Below are 17,556 nucleotides of genomic sequence, written 5' to 3' on the forward strand. Positions count from 1 at the left end.
TCCCCTGCAGTGGCTTTGCCATCACATCCTAATCATAGCAGCTAATACTGAATAATCTTATGAATCGTCCTTTGATGCTTGCATATATCTTACTTCATTGGATTGACGCAGAGACCTGAGACGTTGGTCCTGGGAGCTCACGGAAAGAGAAAGACACAAGACCTGTGTGGGAAAATGAGCACGTGGTTGTGTGCAGAAGAGATGGGGCTGAATCTGAGCTCATGAAGCTGACTGAATAACAGAAGGGTGCTGGGGTCCTTGGAGCCCTCAGAAGCTGGGAGGCAGAAGGAGGCAAAGTATGGAGGAGTGGCTGTGGCGGAACTAACGAGTTCTGTGGGGCATGTTCAATTAAGGAGTTAGAAATCGCCTCCAGGCTTTGGGGGAGAGAAGACTGAAAATCAGGAGGAAAACGGGGACTGGCTCTGTAGATGCGAAAGAGCCTCGCTGAGTCCTGGATGTTGCTATGGTCACCGAATGTAAAGAGAAAAGAGCGGAGGACAGGGTGCTGGCCTACGTCTGCCCAAAGTTGGTGATGATGCAGCCAGAGAGACTGAGAGGCTACACAGAGGGCAGGGGCAGGACAAGCTAAAGAGAAAGGAACATGGGCTCAAGGGAGGAAGGCGGTTAACAGCCAATGTTGCCCAGAGGTCCAAGGATGAGGACCAGCCGGCGGTAATATTGGAGAAAGGGATTGCCGTCGGACTGCCAGGGCCTCGAATGGGAGAGGGGAGCGTAGACAGCTTTTTCTAGGTTTAAAAATCGGGCACTAAGTTGCGGGTAACGGGCTTTGTTCTGGAGGCAAGATTTCCGTGTATTCCCAGGTAGCTGGAGATGAGCAAGAGTACAGGGACAGCAAGCCGTTCCTCTTCAACCATGTAAAAGGGCCGGGAGTTTGTGTGTGTGGAAAAGGCAGAACCCTGTTTGGGATAAACAAACGGCGGTTTGCGGGTGGCCTTCCTGGGCATGAGGGACTTATGCGGAAAAGGCGAAGAGCCTCATTTATCGGAGGGCGTTTACTTTTGGCCGACTTTTTTTAATGCCACTCGTTCCGAGTACTTGGTTGCCAGAGTTGAAATAACTGCTTGCCGTGAGGTCATGCTCAACTCTCGCGGGGGTCCAGTAGCTATTTGAGATGGACACACAGTTCCCGAACACGGGGAAAGCCACAAAAATGATAACAAAAAACTAAAACTAAACTCCCACGATAACAATTCCTGCTAGCCCTGGAGACCCCTCCCCTCCCCCCAAAGGGACACGAGAGATCGCGTGGGGAGCGCCTGCCTCGCCCCGCTTTCGGGCTCCAAGCGGGGGCGGGGGCTCCGCAGTTGGGCAGCGGCCGCGACTCGGCCTCGCCTCCGGGCCGGGGCCGGAGGGCACCGGAGGTCTGAACACAGCTTCGCCCGTAGACTAGCGCCACCGACCCTCGTCCTCCCGGGTTGAAGGGCAGACGGCGTCCAGGAGACAACGCTCGACGACTTTGAGCTCGTCCGGTCATGGAGGCATCAGGAGGTATCGACAATCCGGCGTTCGTCCCATCCAGCCCCAGCTTCCGGCGAATGGCGCCAGAGCCTCGGGCCGAGGAGGAGGTTACCAGTACCTCGTACCTGTCCGGCTCCCCGGAGGAACAAACGCCGCCATCCGGGCCGCCCGAGCAGTCCGAGCTGCCGGAGCAGTCAAAACCTCCAAAGCCGCCAAAGCCGCCAAAGCCGCTAAAGCCGCCAAAGCCGCTAAAGCCGCTAAAGCTGCCGAAGCCGCCGGAGCCGCCATCCTCCAAGCCGCGGGAGCGGGTACAAGTACAGCCCGTGGAGCTGGAGGAGGGATTGTGCGGCTGGGGAAACTTCACTCCCGCCTACCTGCAGCGCTGGAACAACCCCAAGGGCTACCTGTTTTACTACTGTCTCCTGGCCCTCACGCAAGGTAAGCCCGCGTCCCGGGGGAGGGAGAGGCGGAGGCTTGCCTGCGTGTGTGTGTGCGTGTGAGGGGAGCCTCACGCACGCGATGTTTGGAGGTGGGAGAGCGGAAGATGGGGTCAGTCAGTCATCACACACACACACACACACACACACACACACACACACACACACACACACACACACACACACACACACACACACACACACACACACACACACACACACACACACACACACACACACACTGACGGATATAGAGCTCGGAGAGAGAATTGAGAGACGGAGAGAGAATGCACAGAAAGAAGTGGAAATGTGTGTGTAAGGAGTGGGTGGGGGGAGAAAGAGGGCAGGGAAAGTGCCCGATGAGCCCGGAGTTATTTCCAGAGCCCGCCCGGAGAAAGGCTCCTTTCTGGTCTGGGCGCTCTGCTTAACCGGAGTTCCTAACTTCGCCCTCCCCTTAGAGAGATTGAAGGCGGCGATACAGGGCTGAGAGTGGACGGCGTCGGGACGGGAGCTGAAAGCCAAGCTTCGGACACAGCCCTGGAGAGCAGAGCCCCCTTAGGGTTAGCGCGTGCTCGTCTTAAGGCTCCTCGCCTCTCCTCTCCTTTCTCCTCTCTCTAAGACGTTGAACACGGCTAGTTAGAGCTTTTTAGTACTTGTGTACCTGTGCGGGGGAGGGGGGGTGACCAGTGTGGGACCTATCGGTCATTCACCAAAGACGTCCTAAAAATGGGTCTGTAATCGAGGCAGACATGAATCTTGTAATCAGAATGGCTGTCCCGAGACTTCCACTGAACTATGGAAAGGGGGGCGTTTGAGCTCTACGAAGGGGGAGGGGCAGCAGCCAGGTTACTTGAATTAACTGAAGCTTGGGAAAAGCAGCGTATCCTGACTGACTGCTGGATAACAGTGAGGCCCAGGCTATTGGACAGTGTATTGTCCTCTTGAAACTCGGTCCTGGGTAAAAAGGCAAATCCAAGCCCGCATCAGTTCCAGCGTTCAGTCCTTTGGGGGCTTTGTTTTTCCTAAAACAACATCAGCACCTAGGAGAGTCAGGCGTGGGCTTCACTAAATAATGCTGTCAGTGAGGTGGCACATTCAAGACTATTTCTTAGCCCAGGAAACACTTGCACTTAGTCAACCTATAAACAACTATTTATTGCAAGTCTATTCACTGTAAAGCACTATTAGGGTTCCGAACGATGCTCTAATCTAATGAGACTGCTAACGAATGCACTGAGAGCTGCTATAAGCCAACATAGAATGTGCTAGGTGGATTATGGGAGTATCAGGGAGCATTCAAGGGAAAGATGGGCTCCCTTGTGATTGGAGGGATCAAGAAAACTTCACAGAGGAAATCTCACCTGAGCTGGCAGTGTGAGGAATGGAAAAGAGTTCAGTGGAGAGATCATGTTTCAGGCTGGGGAAGGCTCAGAAATAAGAAAGTACAAAATGTGCTCAGCGAATGAGTAATGTAGGTTAGGGTTTGGGCGAGGAACTGATTTACAAAGATTTACATATTTAATATATGATTTAATTACTAGGAGATCAGGCTAATTTAAGGTCCATTCATGCTGAGATGACTGATACTGCTGCAAATTACCTAGGAACCAGGACTGGGGTCGTGAAGACCTGGGCAAGACACTGGAGACCTATTTGGGGACATTATGGCACACGTGCTGGAGGGACTGCTCCCTTCCCCCTCTCCACTGCACCTGAGGGTATATTTCATGTCGTGCAGCCCTCTGCCCAGCAGCCAAATGGGAGTGTTCCTCCCTCTCCTGTCTGGGGTAAAGGTGCAGTTCACATGGGGCATGAGGGTGCAGTTTGGGCACTCAGTCTCTAAAAGGTTTGCCATCACTGCTTTAGACTTCAGGAAAATAGGGATATCATTATTGATACAATTAAAGGTAGGGCTTTTGGGGGGGAAATTATTTAAGAAGTAATAGCTTGATGAGACATATTGGCTCCAAAGAAAATATGGATTTGGATTTCCGTCTTAAAATTTATGATGGACAGGAATAGAATGCATTTATTAAGGGATTGTGAAGAAATATGATAGCCATGTTTAGGTATTTTTGACATGAGCATGTAATAGCTGTGTTCAGTTATTTGAAGGGCTATTGTGAGAGAAAGGGAATAGATGTGTTCTATTTCCAAGAAGACAGAAGCAGCAGGTGTGGGTAGAACTTGTCCTAATTTACCTCCCCTGTCCCAGCCTCTCTACTGATTGGAAATCTCAAATCTTACACTGTTTTTCAGACATCTGATCTGGATGTCTAATAGACCTCTTTCAATCCAACATGTCCAAAACAGAACTTATCTTTTCCTCTAAACCCTTCTATTTTCTGTTTTACTCTATCTTCCTAGTTCCTTAGGCTAACAACATCCAGTCATCCTAGGCTCCTCACTATCCTTCATGCCCCATATCCAATCTTGCCAAGTCCCGTTGATTTCTATCTTTGCAACATCTTGCAAATATGTCCCTTTCTCCCTTCTAATACTAATTACTACCACCCTGTTGCAAACCCACATTACCTCCTGTCTCTCTCCACTCCATCTACCATCCATTCAGCCACTAAAGTGATTTTCCTAAAATTCAGATCTGACTGTCACCCCTTTATTCAATAAACTTTAGTGGCTCCCTATTGCCTCCAGGAGCAAATACAAAAGGTTCTGCTTAGTATTCAAAGCCCTTCATAACCTAGTCCCTTCCTACTTTTCCAGTCTTCCTACATCTTACACCCTGCCTCATACTCTTAGATCCTATCTTCTGGCTATGGGCATTTTCTCAGGCTGTCCTTCATGCCAGGAATGCCCCCTCTCTGTTTCCTACTATCTCTTCTTCCTCATGCTGACCTCTATGGTTTTCTTTTAAGTCTCAACTAAAATTCCATTTTCTACAGGAACTCTTTCTAGCACTTCTTAATTCTAGTGTCTTCCCTCTTAATCATTTCCTATTTATCCTGAATATAATTTATTTTGTATATTGATTATTGTCTCTCCCATTAGATTGTGAGCTCTTTGTGGGCAGAGACTATCTTCTGTCTCTTTTTGAATTCCCAGTGTTTACCACAATGCCTGGCACATAGTAATGTCTTTCCCATAGTAGAATGGAATGCTTTGAAAGCTGGTGGGTTTTCCACCTTCAGAAGCTTTGGAGCAAAGGCTAGCTCAGTGGTAACAACCAAATATAGAGATCCCTGTGGTCTGATACTGTCTTGGAAAACCACCAATTCATATTATTTAGTTTGTCCTTTTATTGACTTCTTTAAACATTTAGCTTACATTTTCATCTGGTTCAAGCCACATTCAGGGAATTTTATGGGCTTTGAGTTTTATATCCCTAGGCTAGATGAACATCTGTCAGGTAGATAATGCTATACTGCTGCTGAGGTCCTTTCCAAATCTCTTAAATACATCGAGATCTTTTCCCAACTACTTGTCCACTGTTCTTTGTGTAATAGAAAATGTTCATTTATTAGAGAAAATTGTATTCCCTGTTTCACTGCCATGTAGAAACACAAGTGAATATTGCTTTAAAAAATTCATGAGAAATTCAGGATCAGTAAAGAACCTTTGCAGTTTTCCCAAGGCAATTCAATCTGTCATTTTCTTTCCTTTAAATGTTAACCGTACTCATTATCCACATTTTGGTCTGTCCTGGGTATGCATACTGAGAGAGAAGTTTTATATGATTTCCCACCAGATACTGATTCATTGATATTCTTGGTGTTTACCGTTAGAGCAAATTCCTTGGAATGATTACAGATTTCTGGGAAATCTTGAAAAATGATAGTTCTTAACAAAATCAGCAGAATGTACTTGTTTAATGACTTCTCTGCTGGTTGTTATAGAGGGTTATTAACAAAGATGATTTTTTATTTTTTATCTTCCAAGGAATATTGAATTATTTTGATGCATTGATGGAGACATCTTATAAAAAGCCTGTAAAGGTGTCTTTAGTTCTACAGAATCAAATGCTTTTTTTCCCTCGTAATCAACAAACGATAAGCATAGTGTGATGTTATGTTATTTACATAATAATTGAAAATGATAAAGATGCAATCTATTATTGAATAACTCTTTTGAAAGCGAGTTCATTCCCTTCTAATACCTCCACTGAAGATATACTTGATTTGTGTATGGATAAATGTAAAGATTTGTATAGACAGAATAGTAGATATTTTGGTTGGAGTTTTGAAAATCTCTAGTCAGCTCTTTTCATATATCAATAAATTCAAAATCGGTTCTCTTTGTTTTGTAATCATATCCTAAATCTGTTAGAGCAAAGGTCAAAATGTATAACAAGTTAAATGAAAAGATAAATGGAAATAGAGCAACATTATACAGTTTGGTGTGTTTTTGTTGTCAGTATTTTTTATGACAATATTTTCTAAATTTTGAACTATTCTTGTATACCTGTTGTAAGATCCCACTTGGTTAAAGTGGGAATATAGATGTATAGCTTAGTTTTTTGCTAGATTTTTATTTAAAATCTTTCATTGATAGTCATTAGAGATATTGGTCTCTAGTTCTTTCTTTGCTTTATCCTTCCTGGTTTAGTCGTCAGGGCTGAAATTATTTCATTTAAGTAGATAGGTAGAATAGATTCTCAATTTCTGAGAAAGACTTATGTAGCATATCTATTAATTGCTCTTTAAAATTTTTTAAACCCTTACCTTCCATCTTAGAATCAAAAGTAGTAATGGCTAGGCAGTAGGAGTGACTCACCCAGGGTCACACAGCTAGGATGTGTCTGAGATCAGATAAGAACCAAGGCCCTCTGGTCTCTAGGGCTGGACCTTAATTCACTGAGCCGCCTATCTGCTCACTGCTTTTTACATTTTTGATAGAGTCTGTTAATGTGTTTGTGTCAGGATTTTTCCCCCCTTAATAATCCCCTTATACTCCATTCTCATTTTCTTGAGTGGGCTATTTAAGATCTTCATATTTCCTGTTAATTTTATATATTTTGTGTTTTCATAGGTAATCTTTCATTTTTTTAATTGTCAATTTTGCCAGAATTTTGCAGACTAGTCAATTATAAGTATAAAAAAGAATTTTTTATCTTCTTTTTATTAGGTTAGAGATTTATTACTTCTGTTATTCTTTTTACAAATAGTTTTTATTTATCAGTTCCATATATTTTTTTGGTTTCAATTTTATACTTTTTCCAAACTTCTTAAAATGTTCTTCTTTTATGATTGTTTTGCATTTGTTCACTTTGCATGTTTTAGAATTGGATACTCAGTTTGTTAAGATGTTCCTTTTCTATGTTGTTTTTATTTCTTTTCAGAGATTCTTCCTCTGAAGATTTCTTTAGCTGCATCCCAGAACTTTTAGGTTGACACAGAGTTACCATGTGATTCCACATAGCTCTAGTTTGTGACTTGCACATGATTCAGGATATCACCATCATTTCTACATTTGTGTTGTATAATTGGCTTCATCCTCCATATCTAATCAGCTATTGAATTTTGCGAAGTCTTGGCAGTTGAGGAACGTTTCCTTTTTCTCCGTTCACATATGAATCAGTCTAGTTTGGTAGCTCATCATCTCTTATCTAAGCCTTTGTGGTGGCCTCCTTAAAGGTCTCCCTATCTCTCGACTCTCCCTCTTCTACAAAGCTGACTGCGTTGTTCTGTTCCTAAAGTGAAGTCTGAGTGGGTCGGAGAGGACTACTTCCACATTCAAAAACGTGGACAACTAGAATATTTCTATTGTGTCCAGGATCCAATAAATAAGCTTGTGCTTTGGTGCTTGAAGCCCTCTATGATACGGCTTTTCCCGGTTTCTTACATATTTCTCCCACTCACCCATAACCCTCCACTTCTCGGACCCACTTCCCCAGGAGGCCTTTCTTCTGCTGGCAGCTGGCTGGAATTGTTTCACTTGTTTTTTGTGACCTAGCACCTAATTCAATAAGGCGGGCAATGAGCACTTACAGTGCTTACTGTATATGTGGCACTGTGTTAGCCCCACTTGTACCCTTAGCATGATCGAGGCTTATAAAGAAAGGCAAAAACAGCCCCTTTCCTGAAGGAACCTTTTTATGGGATGACTACAAGCAAGTGCTTCCTCTTACAGTAATTAGCTCATTTCACACATGAGGAGTCATGGCATTGCCTTGGGGTCCAAATCTTCCCCCTCGGTTTTGCTTCAGGGGGGTTTAGATGAAAAGTTTGGAGTTCTGACCCAATTCCACTAAGCCCGCCAGTTAAAATTCCCAACACCTAGGCATAAATTCCACTCTTTGTCCAACCTCACATTTATAACCTTTTCTACCCAACTCCTGATTTCTCTCTGGTTCAGACAAAATTCAGCTAGCTCTGTGACCCTGGGCAAGTCAGTTAAGCCTATTTGCCTCATTTTCTTCATCTGTAAAGTAAGCTCTTGAAGGGAATTGCAAAATGGTGGTTTAGGCATGTTACGAGAAAAAATATTGTCTTGAGAGATTAAATTTTAAATAAGAATGTGGGTTTATTGTCTATATCAGGTTTATTGATTAGACTAATATCATACCTGATGAAGTGATATCGATCTCCATGGGACAACCCCAACTGTGTCATGCAGCTTACTAAAATAGATTTTTAGGAGCTCATTATTCAGGTCCTCCCTTGACCATCCCAAGATGTCTTTAATTGATGATAGCTAATTAAGAAGTGGCCCATCAATTTGTCCATCCATCCCCATCCTCACAAGTGGGCTCAAGAAAGGAACCTTTCTCTCTCATAATTTTATCCCCATCCATTTTGTTAAAAAGGAAGACATTCCTGAGCATTCCCAAGGACCAAGAAAATGCAAGAAGCAGCAACCTGGATGGTATTTCTGACCCAAATCCCAGACACAGGCATACACAGTGATTCTCCCTAATGTATAGGAATTAATATACAACATGAAAAATAAATTCTTCCAGGTAAAATTCCGCTTACTGGAAACATTTAGGTAATGAAACAGCATATTATAATATGGTGTCTGCAGAAAGGTATCAGAAAGAGAAGTTTGGGAAAGAGCCAACCTTTTCTTTGGACTTCTTTCAAGGTGGATCACTGCTTCAAGATGCTTGTAGACTGTTGGTGGAATTGGGAAGTTATACCACCACTCTGGAGAACAATTTACAATCATGCGCAAAGGGCCATAAAACTCTTCATCCTCTTTGACCCAGCAATACCGCTACTGGTACTGTATCCAAAGAGATCCGAGATAAAGGGGAAATGGCCCACCTGTACAAAAATCGTTTTAGCAGCTCTTCTTGTAGTGGCAAGGAATTGGAAATTGGGTAGTTGCCCATCACTTGGGGGATGTCTGAACAAGTTGTGGTGTGTGGTTGTACTAGGACACGGTTGCACTATACGAAATGAACAGAATGGAAAGACTTATATGAACTGTGATACAAAGTCATGAGAAGAATAAGGAGAAAAAATGTATACAATACCAGAAATATTATATGATGATCAATTATATCAATAGTAAATATTAGTATGTAAATAGTAAATAGATCAATAGTAAAGGACTAAATTATTATCAGTGAAGCAAGCTTCTAAAATAACCACAAGGGACTCATGATGAAAAATACTATTCACAGCCAAAAAAGAAATTGTCAGAGTCTGCCTGGAGAGCATGCTGTCTTCCACTTTATTTCTTTCATGAGTTTTTTATTGTATGTGTCTTCTATCATGAAGAATAATGTGGAAATATATTTTGTATGAAAGCTCTGGTATAATCTATAACAGATTATTTACTGCCTCAGGGAGGAGTGGGAGGGAGGGAGAGAGGCAGGAAATCTGAATCCTAAAATGGTAAAAACAGTTGTCAAAAATTGTTTCTACATGTAACTGAAAAAATACATTTTAAAAGATGCTTATAGAACCAGTGACTGTCTTCAATATCTCCCTTTACCACAATGCAGTCTTCCTAGAGATATGATAGAAATCCCATGCTTGCTCCAACTTCTTGAATGTTGGCCTCAGAATTTGGTCTTTCCCTTCTCTTTACCTCTGAGACAACATCTTCCATGTGTAGAATTTGTTTCAAGTGTCCATGATTAGTGTTCAGGAAGTGGATGAAGATCCAGCAAAGAAGACTGAGGAGCACGTAGGTAGATCATAACAGAAACAGGAGACAATGGTGTTCTGAAAACTTAGAAAAGAGTATCCAGGAAAAGAGGATGATCAGCGATGCCAAAAGCTGTAGAAAGGTTAAGAAGAATAAGGATGAAGGAAAGGCCTCTAGATTTGGTAAAGAAGAGATCTTTAGGGCTTTTTGGAGCATAGTTTCAGTTGAATGAGGATTAAAGAGATTCTAAAGGGTTCAGAAGAAAACAAGAGACGAGGAAGTATAGTCAACAATTTAAAATGACTTTCTTAAGGAGTTTTGCCAAGAAGGGGAAGAGACATAAGCTGCAGCCAGCCAGATCAAGTGAAAGTTTCTAATATAGATGAATTATTTGTGTGTTTATAGCTAAGAAGAAAGCTGCCATTGGATACATTATTATAGAGGGAGAGAACTGCTGGAGTAGATGAGATGGAATGGGATCATAGGGACAAGGGAAGTTTGCTTTGGCCAGAAGCAAGATCACTTGTTCATGTGAGAAGGGGTGAAGGAAGACAGAGGTGAAAGATATCTGAGCAATGTAAGCTGAGGAAGGAAGAGAATATCTTCTCAGTTTTTTCAAGGAAGTATGGAGTAACCTCACTCAGTTGAGGGAGATGGGGGACATAATGCCATGAGAGTCTTAAGAAAGGACAAAAAGATTTGGAATGATTGCTTTGTAAGTGGGATAGAAAATTAATTAGGGAAGTACAAAAGGATGCTTTACTACAGTGAAAGTCCAGTCTAGGATTATATATAACATCAATTTTTAGGGCATAAAATAGAGAAGAATACCATGAGAGAACTGTTAAAATTTTTCAGAAAGTTGGGGGAGTAATCTGCCAGTTTGTAGGTAACAGCAAATAATAATGATTTTTGAAATGTATTGCATGAGGGGCAGCTAGGTTACTCAGAAGATGCAATGCTGGACTGGAGGTGGGAGGACCTGGGTTCAAATTTAGCCTCAGACACTTCCTAGGTGTGTGACCCTTTTTGCCTAATCTTTACCCTTCTGTCTTAGAGTTGTTACTAGGACAGAAAGTAAGGTAAAAAAAAAGGAAATGTAATACGTGAGATATATGTATGGCATGAACTTTTATCATATAAAATGATATCTTACTTATTTGATTAGCTATTTTAAATAAGCAAACAAGGATCAGAAAAACCATTCTTAGAGTACTCAGAGTGTGATAGATACACCTCACCAGGAGTTGATAGAAATGTGTGTTATTTACACATGAACTAATTAGTATTTATTAGCTTATTTATTAATTAGTATTAAACTAATAGTACATGAAACAAAGAAACAAATTTTTTTGCCTATTGTAGTGTAGCTAGTTATATAAAGGGGATAAAGTATTTTTGCTTAAGAAAAATGTGTAGCAATAGGTATGCAGTTATATTCTTCTAACAATTCACTCAACCCATATAGTGTGGTCAGCTAGGTACCACAGTGGATAGAGCATCAGGCTTGGAGTTGGGAAGAACTGGGTTCAAATATGATTTCAGACATTTTCATATGTGTGACCCTGGGCAAGTCACTTAACCTCAATTGCCTACCCTTTGAAGCTCTTCTTAGAATTGATACTAAATACCAATGAAGATAAAATAAAGCAATTATTATGGGCTATAAAAAATTCCATTTATTCTTTTTTATAGATTTTAACATTATGAAGTAGCTTAGTATTGGATTCTCTCTCTACTTTCTTGACTTCTCAGAGTAAAGGGCACATGTTGGGCCCCACATAGTTGTTTGAGTCTAGCAGTAGACAATCAAGAGCATACACATAATCGAAACATGACTTCTTGTGGGATTACAATGGTTTAGAGAGCATAAATATTTTGAAAAAGTCTGACTTTAATATTTATCCGTCTATGGAGGTAATCCTATATTCCTGAGGGGTTGTGGCAGCATAACAAAAGTTTCACTGGGTATGACCAAGCTGGAAAGACTTGGTTTGGGAAAGAGTATGATCCTGGCAGCAGATTGTGTCTGCTGCCTAAGGACCAATCTAGCTAAATGACAATGTATGCTATCTGAGAACCAGACTGGTTAAGTTGATCAAATTAAATATTGATAGAAACATGGAGAAAATTGATTAATATTACATTGTTAGAGCAGTTGTAAATTGTTTTTTAGAAAACACGATGGAAATGTATACTTTGGAAGTGTCTGAGATCATATTTGACCAGGTTTTCCCAACCCCGGGTCTGATGCTGTAAAACTGTTCATGCTTATTAATTTAGGGATCCCATTACTAGGATTAGGTCCTAAGGTAATTATTGAGAAGATAAAAAGCCGTTTATATATGGAAATATCCATGGAAGCTTTGTTTGGAATGGCAAAATAATTAGAAAAACACAAATTCAATGTCTAGGGGAAATGACAAAATAGATTGTGATATTTTAACATAATAGATTGTATTGTGTTATTAGAAATTATAAATATTGGAAAAAAGAAAATAAGGGAAATATATGAAGAGATGAAAAGAGAATAACAATGCATACTATGATTATATTTTTAAAAATCCACAAAATCAAGAGAAAAAAGTATGAAAGAAAAACAAATCCAAAGGGAACTCAAAGAAGAGGATGCTTATATTAGCACACATATTTAATTCATATATTTTTAAACAAGTTGTAAACTGTGAACTCTACATTTTTGCACTTATTTATTTAAATGTTATTTTGTTAATGTTGATGATTACTAAGTATGTGATAAAAAATAATTTAAAAAAAGAATTGATACAAAAACAGAAGGTAAGGCTTAAAAAAAAAGAACAAAAACATTGATTTTGGTTTTAAATTATATTTTTTTTAATGTACCTAGTCTCATGATCTCTTTTTTATTTCTTGTAGGTATTGTGGTAAATGGTTTAGTAAATATCAGCATCTCCACTATTGAGAAGCGCTATCAACTAAGCAGTTTCATGACTGGTTTGGTGTCATCAAGTTATGATATTTCATTTTGCTTGTTGTCATTATTTGTATCATTTTATGGAGAAAGAGGACACAAGCCACGATGGCTTGCTTTTGCATCCTTTATGTTGGGATTTGGATCACTTATATTTTCTTTGCCCCACTTTACTAGTGGAAAATATCAATTGGCATCTGTATTTAAAGGTAAAATGTTTCCTAATAATCCATTTTACTTATAAAAAGTTTAATATTTGTAGAATTGGATCCGGGACAGCCTATGACATGATAGAGGTGACTGACCATATCTTTTACTCTAATTAAACATCCTTAAGAGTGAATAAATAAGTATTTATTAAATGTTTACTGTGTGTTAAGTGAGCTCACATTCTAGTTAGAAATTGTAATAGAATATAGTACATCTTTATTGTTTCCTGTAATCATATACCCTTCTCATATGAGAAAGAAATCTTGGTAAGGAAAAAGAGCCATTCTATATTATTAGATTTTTAACCTTTTTTTTCATTTCACATTTCCTGTTAGGATTATTGTAATCTCTTTTTGTCTCACATTGCAGGCAAATGGAGAACACTAACCTAAAGTGTAATTCTTACAGTTGATTTTCCCTTCATAAAATTAATTCCATTAAATAATCTTAAATTAAAAAAAATTAAAACTAGGTACCTTCAGCTTGTTTTATGTTTAGCAATCTATTATATATATGCATATATGTATACATACATACACACTGAGATAGTGATCCTAGAAGGGATGGTACTGATGATGCTGAGATACCGAGCTTGATTTGGTTCCTCAAGACCTCTCAGTGAAGGAGGCCTGTGAGCATGCTTCACTGTGCCCAATGCGCTGTTCAGTCTCCCAGAGAGCTTTGTAAAAAGAGGGCAGCGATTTATTTTGAAGACAAGGTGATATGAATATATACCTTTTCTGGTATCTCCTAACCTGCTTGTGGAGAATTGAATCTTGCATTTTTTTTTTTTTGTGCATAGGATAATGCACCATAGGTTTCTGTAATTTTTTCTTTAAACTATTTATCTCTCCTACTCTACTCTTTGACTCAGGGAACTCTCCCCCTTTCCCATCCTGGTCCCCACTCGCTTTATTTTACTTGGCCCATGTCTTTTACAGATAAAAGTATGGATCATAGAGCCCCTCCTTTCTTACTCAGATCTTTGAATCATCTTTTACCTTGGAGGCTTGGCTGTATCTTCTCAGCTTCCTCCTGCTCTTTTTTTATGTGCATTTCCAAAAAAGTTTCATAACTGTTTTTGTTCTTTTTGTGTGTGAGCATCATTATCCGTCTCCCACTGTAATTCAGCCTTGCTTCCTCAGTTAAAGCTCTATGATGTTTAAGAAAAGAAATATAGTAAAGCGAAATAAACCCACATCTTGGCTGTATCTGCAAAGTATGTCTCATTTTGCCCCAATATGCTAAAATGTGGGCTGCATGCTTCCTCCTCAGGCTTTTGGAGTTGTGTTGGATGATTTCATTGGTGCTTCCAAATTGTTTTCCTTTTCCTGTATATATAGTTGTTATAGAAATTGTTCTCCTGATGGTGCTTGCTTTACATGTGTATTCCCAGATTTCTTTGAATTTGCCATTATATTCATAGACATACTTTGTTCAGCCCTGTCCCAATTGGACATTCACATCATTTTCAGTTCTTTACTACAACAAATAGTGCCGCCATAATTTTTTTTGACTACTACATAGGTCCTTTCCCTCTTTCAGTAGAGATACTGTTAAAATAATTAGCTCATAACTAAGTCACAGAATATGCATAGTTTATTTGCTTTTGAAGCATAGTTTGAAATTGCAGTTCAGAACGGTAGCTTTTGACAGTATATTATATTGTCTGTTCTCCCATACCTCTGCAACAGCTGTCATTGCTTTTTTTCCTTCCTAGATAATTTGATGGGTATAAAATAGAAACTAAGGGTTGTTGGAATTTGCATTTTCTTGTTATTTACTTGGAACATTTTTCTGAAATGGCTATTGATAGTTTGCTTTTTTCCTCTTTTCTCTCTGATAGCTTCCTATTTATAGCTTGTTATTGTATCTGTTTTGTGGATGGCTCTTATATATTTGCAGCTTCCCAATATGTTAGGAATATCAAGACAAGAAATTTACTGCAAAAATTTCCCCCCGTTTGCTATTTATCATCTAACTCCAGCCAAATTCATCTTCTTTTTGTTCAAAATGTTTGTTTTACATGAGCCAGTTGTCCATTTTATCTTCTGTCATTCTATCCCTTGCTATTCCAATAATTTCCCCCTTATCTATAGTTGTAAATGTTACCTCTTTCTCTTCTCTAAATTGTTTATGATCTGACCTTTCATATCTAGCTTGTTTTCTATTTAGAGACTCTTGTGGTAAATGATAGGAAATATTGGTCTAAATCAACTTTCTACCAGACGGCTTTCCAGCTTTTTCTACATTTTTATGGATTTATCAACCACTAGTTGATTGTTTCTGGGTCTTGTATACCTAATCCTTTCCATAGAACTCTTAATATTTTTAATTACTATGAGAGAGTTTTGACAATTACTCACCTGAACTATAACGTCTGGCTCTTCCACATCCCTCCTTAATACCTCTTTCCCAATTTAAAATTTACTTGAGATTCTTGACTTTTTGTTGCTTCAGATGAATTTTGCTATTTGTTTTTCTAATCCTATAAAGTAATCGGTTGGTACCTGGATTGTTGTGGACTCTGTAATTTAACTTAGGTAGTATTATAATTTTAAAAAGTATATTGGCATGGTCTAAACATGAGTAATAAATGTTTCCAATTAGTTAAATCTTTCTTTCTCTAAGGAATGCTTGTAATTGTATTTACATAATTATTTGTGTGTTTGTCTGTATGTACGTGTGTGTGTGTGTATGTATGTGTGTGTGTGTGTGTGTGTGTGTGTGTGTGTGTGTGTGTGTGTGTTGGAAGCTGAAACAGCAAATATTTTATTCTATAATTTTGAGTAAAGTTTCTTTTTCTTTCTCTCCCTCCTTGATTTTGTTGGTAAGCACATAAATGCTGATAACTTTGGTGGGTTTCCTTTGTGTCTTACTTTTTAAAAGTTATTCATTGTTTAAATTAATTTTTGCTGACTAGGTTTCTCCAATTAATTTTCATATGATATGCAAAAAGTGATCATTTTATTTTTTCTTTGAGTGTGCTTATTACTCCGTATATTTCTTTTTCTCATCTTATTGCTCTAGCTAGCATTTCTAAAACACTAAATAGCTGTGAAAAGGAGCAACTTTTCTACTGTCTCTCTAGTCTTTCTAGAAAAACCTCTAATGTGTCTTATTTAGAGCTCTTAATAGAGCATATTATCCATGTTAAAGGAAGGTTGCATGATCCCAGTACTTTTAGCCTTTTTTAACAAAAAAGTGTCATGGTTTGTCAAAAGCTTTTTCTGAATCTTCTAATATAATCATTATAGCTATATATCTCTATATACTAATATGGCTGCTTTTCTATTCAAAATCTCACCGCTTCTTGCCTGAATTACTGTAATCAGGCCCCTCTCCTTAGCCTTTCACTTTTCCAATCCATCCTCCAACATTGGCAAAAAAGATTTCTAAAGCACAGGTCTGACTTTGTTCTTACTCTCTGCCCATGTCATTCCTCTAGATTCAAGAAGTGTCAATAGTTTTTCATTCCTTCTAGAGTAAAATATAAACTCTTTGGGATGACCTTGAAAGTCTGTCACACTCTTCTCAATTCATTTCACTATACTTCCCTTCACATCCTCTCTTAAATTCAGACAAAGTGGCCTCCTGGCTGTTCCCTATAAAAGACATTCTGCTTCCTTTCGCTGTCTTCTCATAAACTGTTCTCCAATTCTAGAATTTACTCTCTTTTCACTTACTTTTGGAATAAGTTCTATCTACTATGCAAGAATTTTTTTTATTCTCCCAAATATAAGCAGTCCCCTCCCTTAAGATCACCTTGCATGCATTTTATGGTTATTTGTGTACTATATGTAGTACATGTTGTGTCCCTCTAGCTTTGCATGAACTTTTCAGGGAAAAGACATTTTCCTATTTTTGTGTTTTCATCCCCTTTGCCTGATACAGTAGTCTAGCACCTAGTAGGTATTTAATAAGTCCTCATGGAATTAAGGAGTGAAAAGTGAGCTCATGATCAAGATCATCATGGCAGAGCACTTTTCATATTTAGGGCTTTTTAAAGATTTTTGTGGATCAGAGTCCCTAATAACAAGCTCAAAGAGGTTATATAGGTGGGAGTAATAGCAATTTAATACATTCCCCTCCTCTAGGCCCCGGGATTTTATTATTTTTTATATTTATAAATATATTTTTATATTTTATTATTTTTATATTAGTTTAATAAAATGTGTATTTTATATTCTTTTTATAGTTTTACTATAGCAGAAGTCAGTTTTTGAACAATCATGGAATTTGGCAGCAGCCAGGTGGATTAGTAGCCTGAAAGCCAGGCTTAGAAATGTCAAATTCTCAGTTCAGATATGGCCGTAGACACTTCGTTGCTGTGGGACCCTAAGCAAGTCATTCGAAGCTAATGGCTTCCGTCTTGCCCTTCCTCCTTGGAATCAATACTCCGTGTTCCTTCTGAGATGGAAGCTA

General features: G+C 39.2%; 1 protein-coding gene across 3 annotated transcripts in view; it reads left to right on the plus strand.

Moving 5' to 3' along the window:
• The first annotated feature begins 341 nt into the window (after nt 1-341).
• Nucleotides 342-17,556, plus strand: part of LOC100030497 (solute carrier organic anion transporter family member 4C1-like) — a 105,966-nt gene continuing 88,751 nt past the window's right edge. Inside the window, exons 1-2 of one of the 3 annotated variants that reach the window (XM_056824996.1) lie at nt 342-1,917; nt 12,867-13,130. In XM_056824996.1, coding sequence (XP_056680974.1) covers nt 1,494-1,917; nt 12,867-13,130 — 688 coding nt within the window. In that variant the 5' untranslated portion in view covers nt 342-1,493. The remainder of the gene's footprint in view (nt 1,918-12,866; nt 13,131-17,556) is intronic. The other 2 variants (XM_007486224.3, XM_007486226.3) reach the window with 2 other exon arrangements.

Source organism: Monodelphis domestica, chromosome 3, assembly GCF_027887165.1.
Source record: "Monodelphis domestica isolate mMonDom1 chromosome 3, mMonDom1.pri, whole genome shotgun sequence".
NCBI lineage: Eukaryota > Metazoa > Chordata > Mammalia > Didelphimorphia > Didelphidae > Monodelphis > Monodelphis domestica.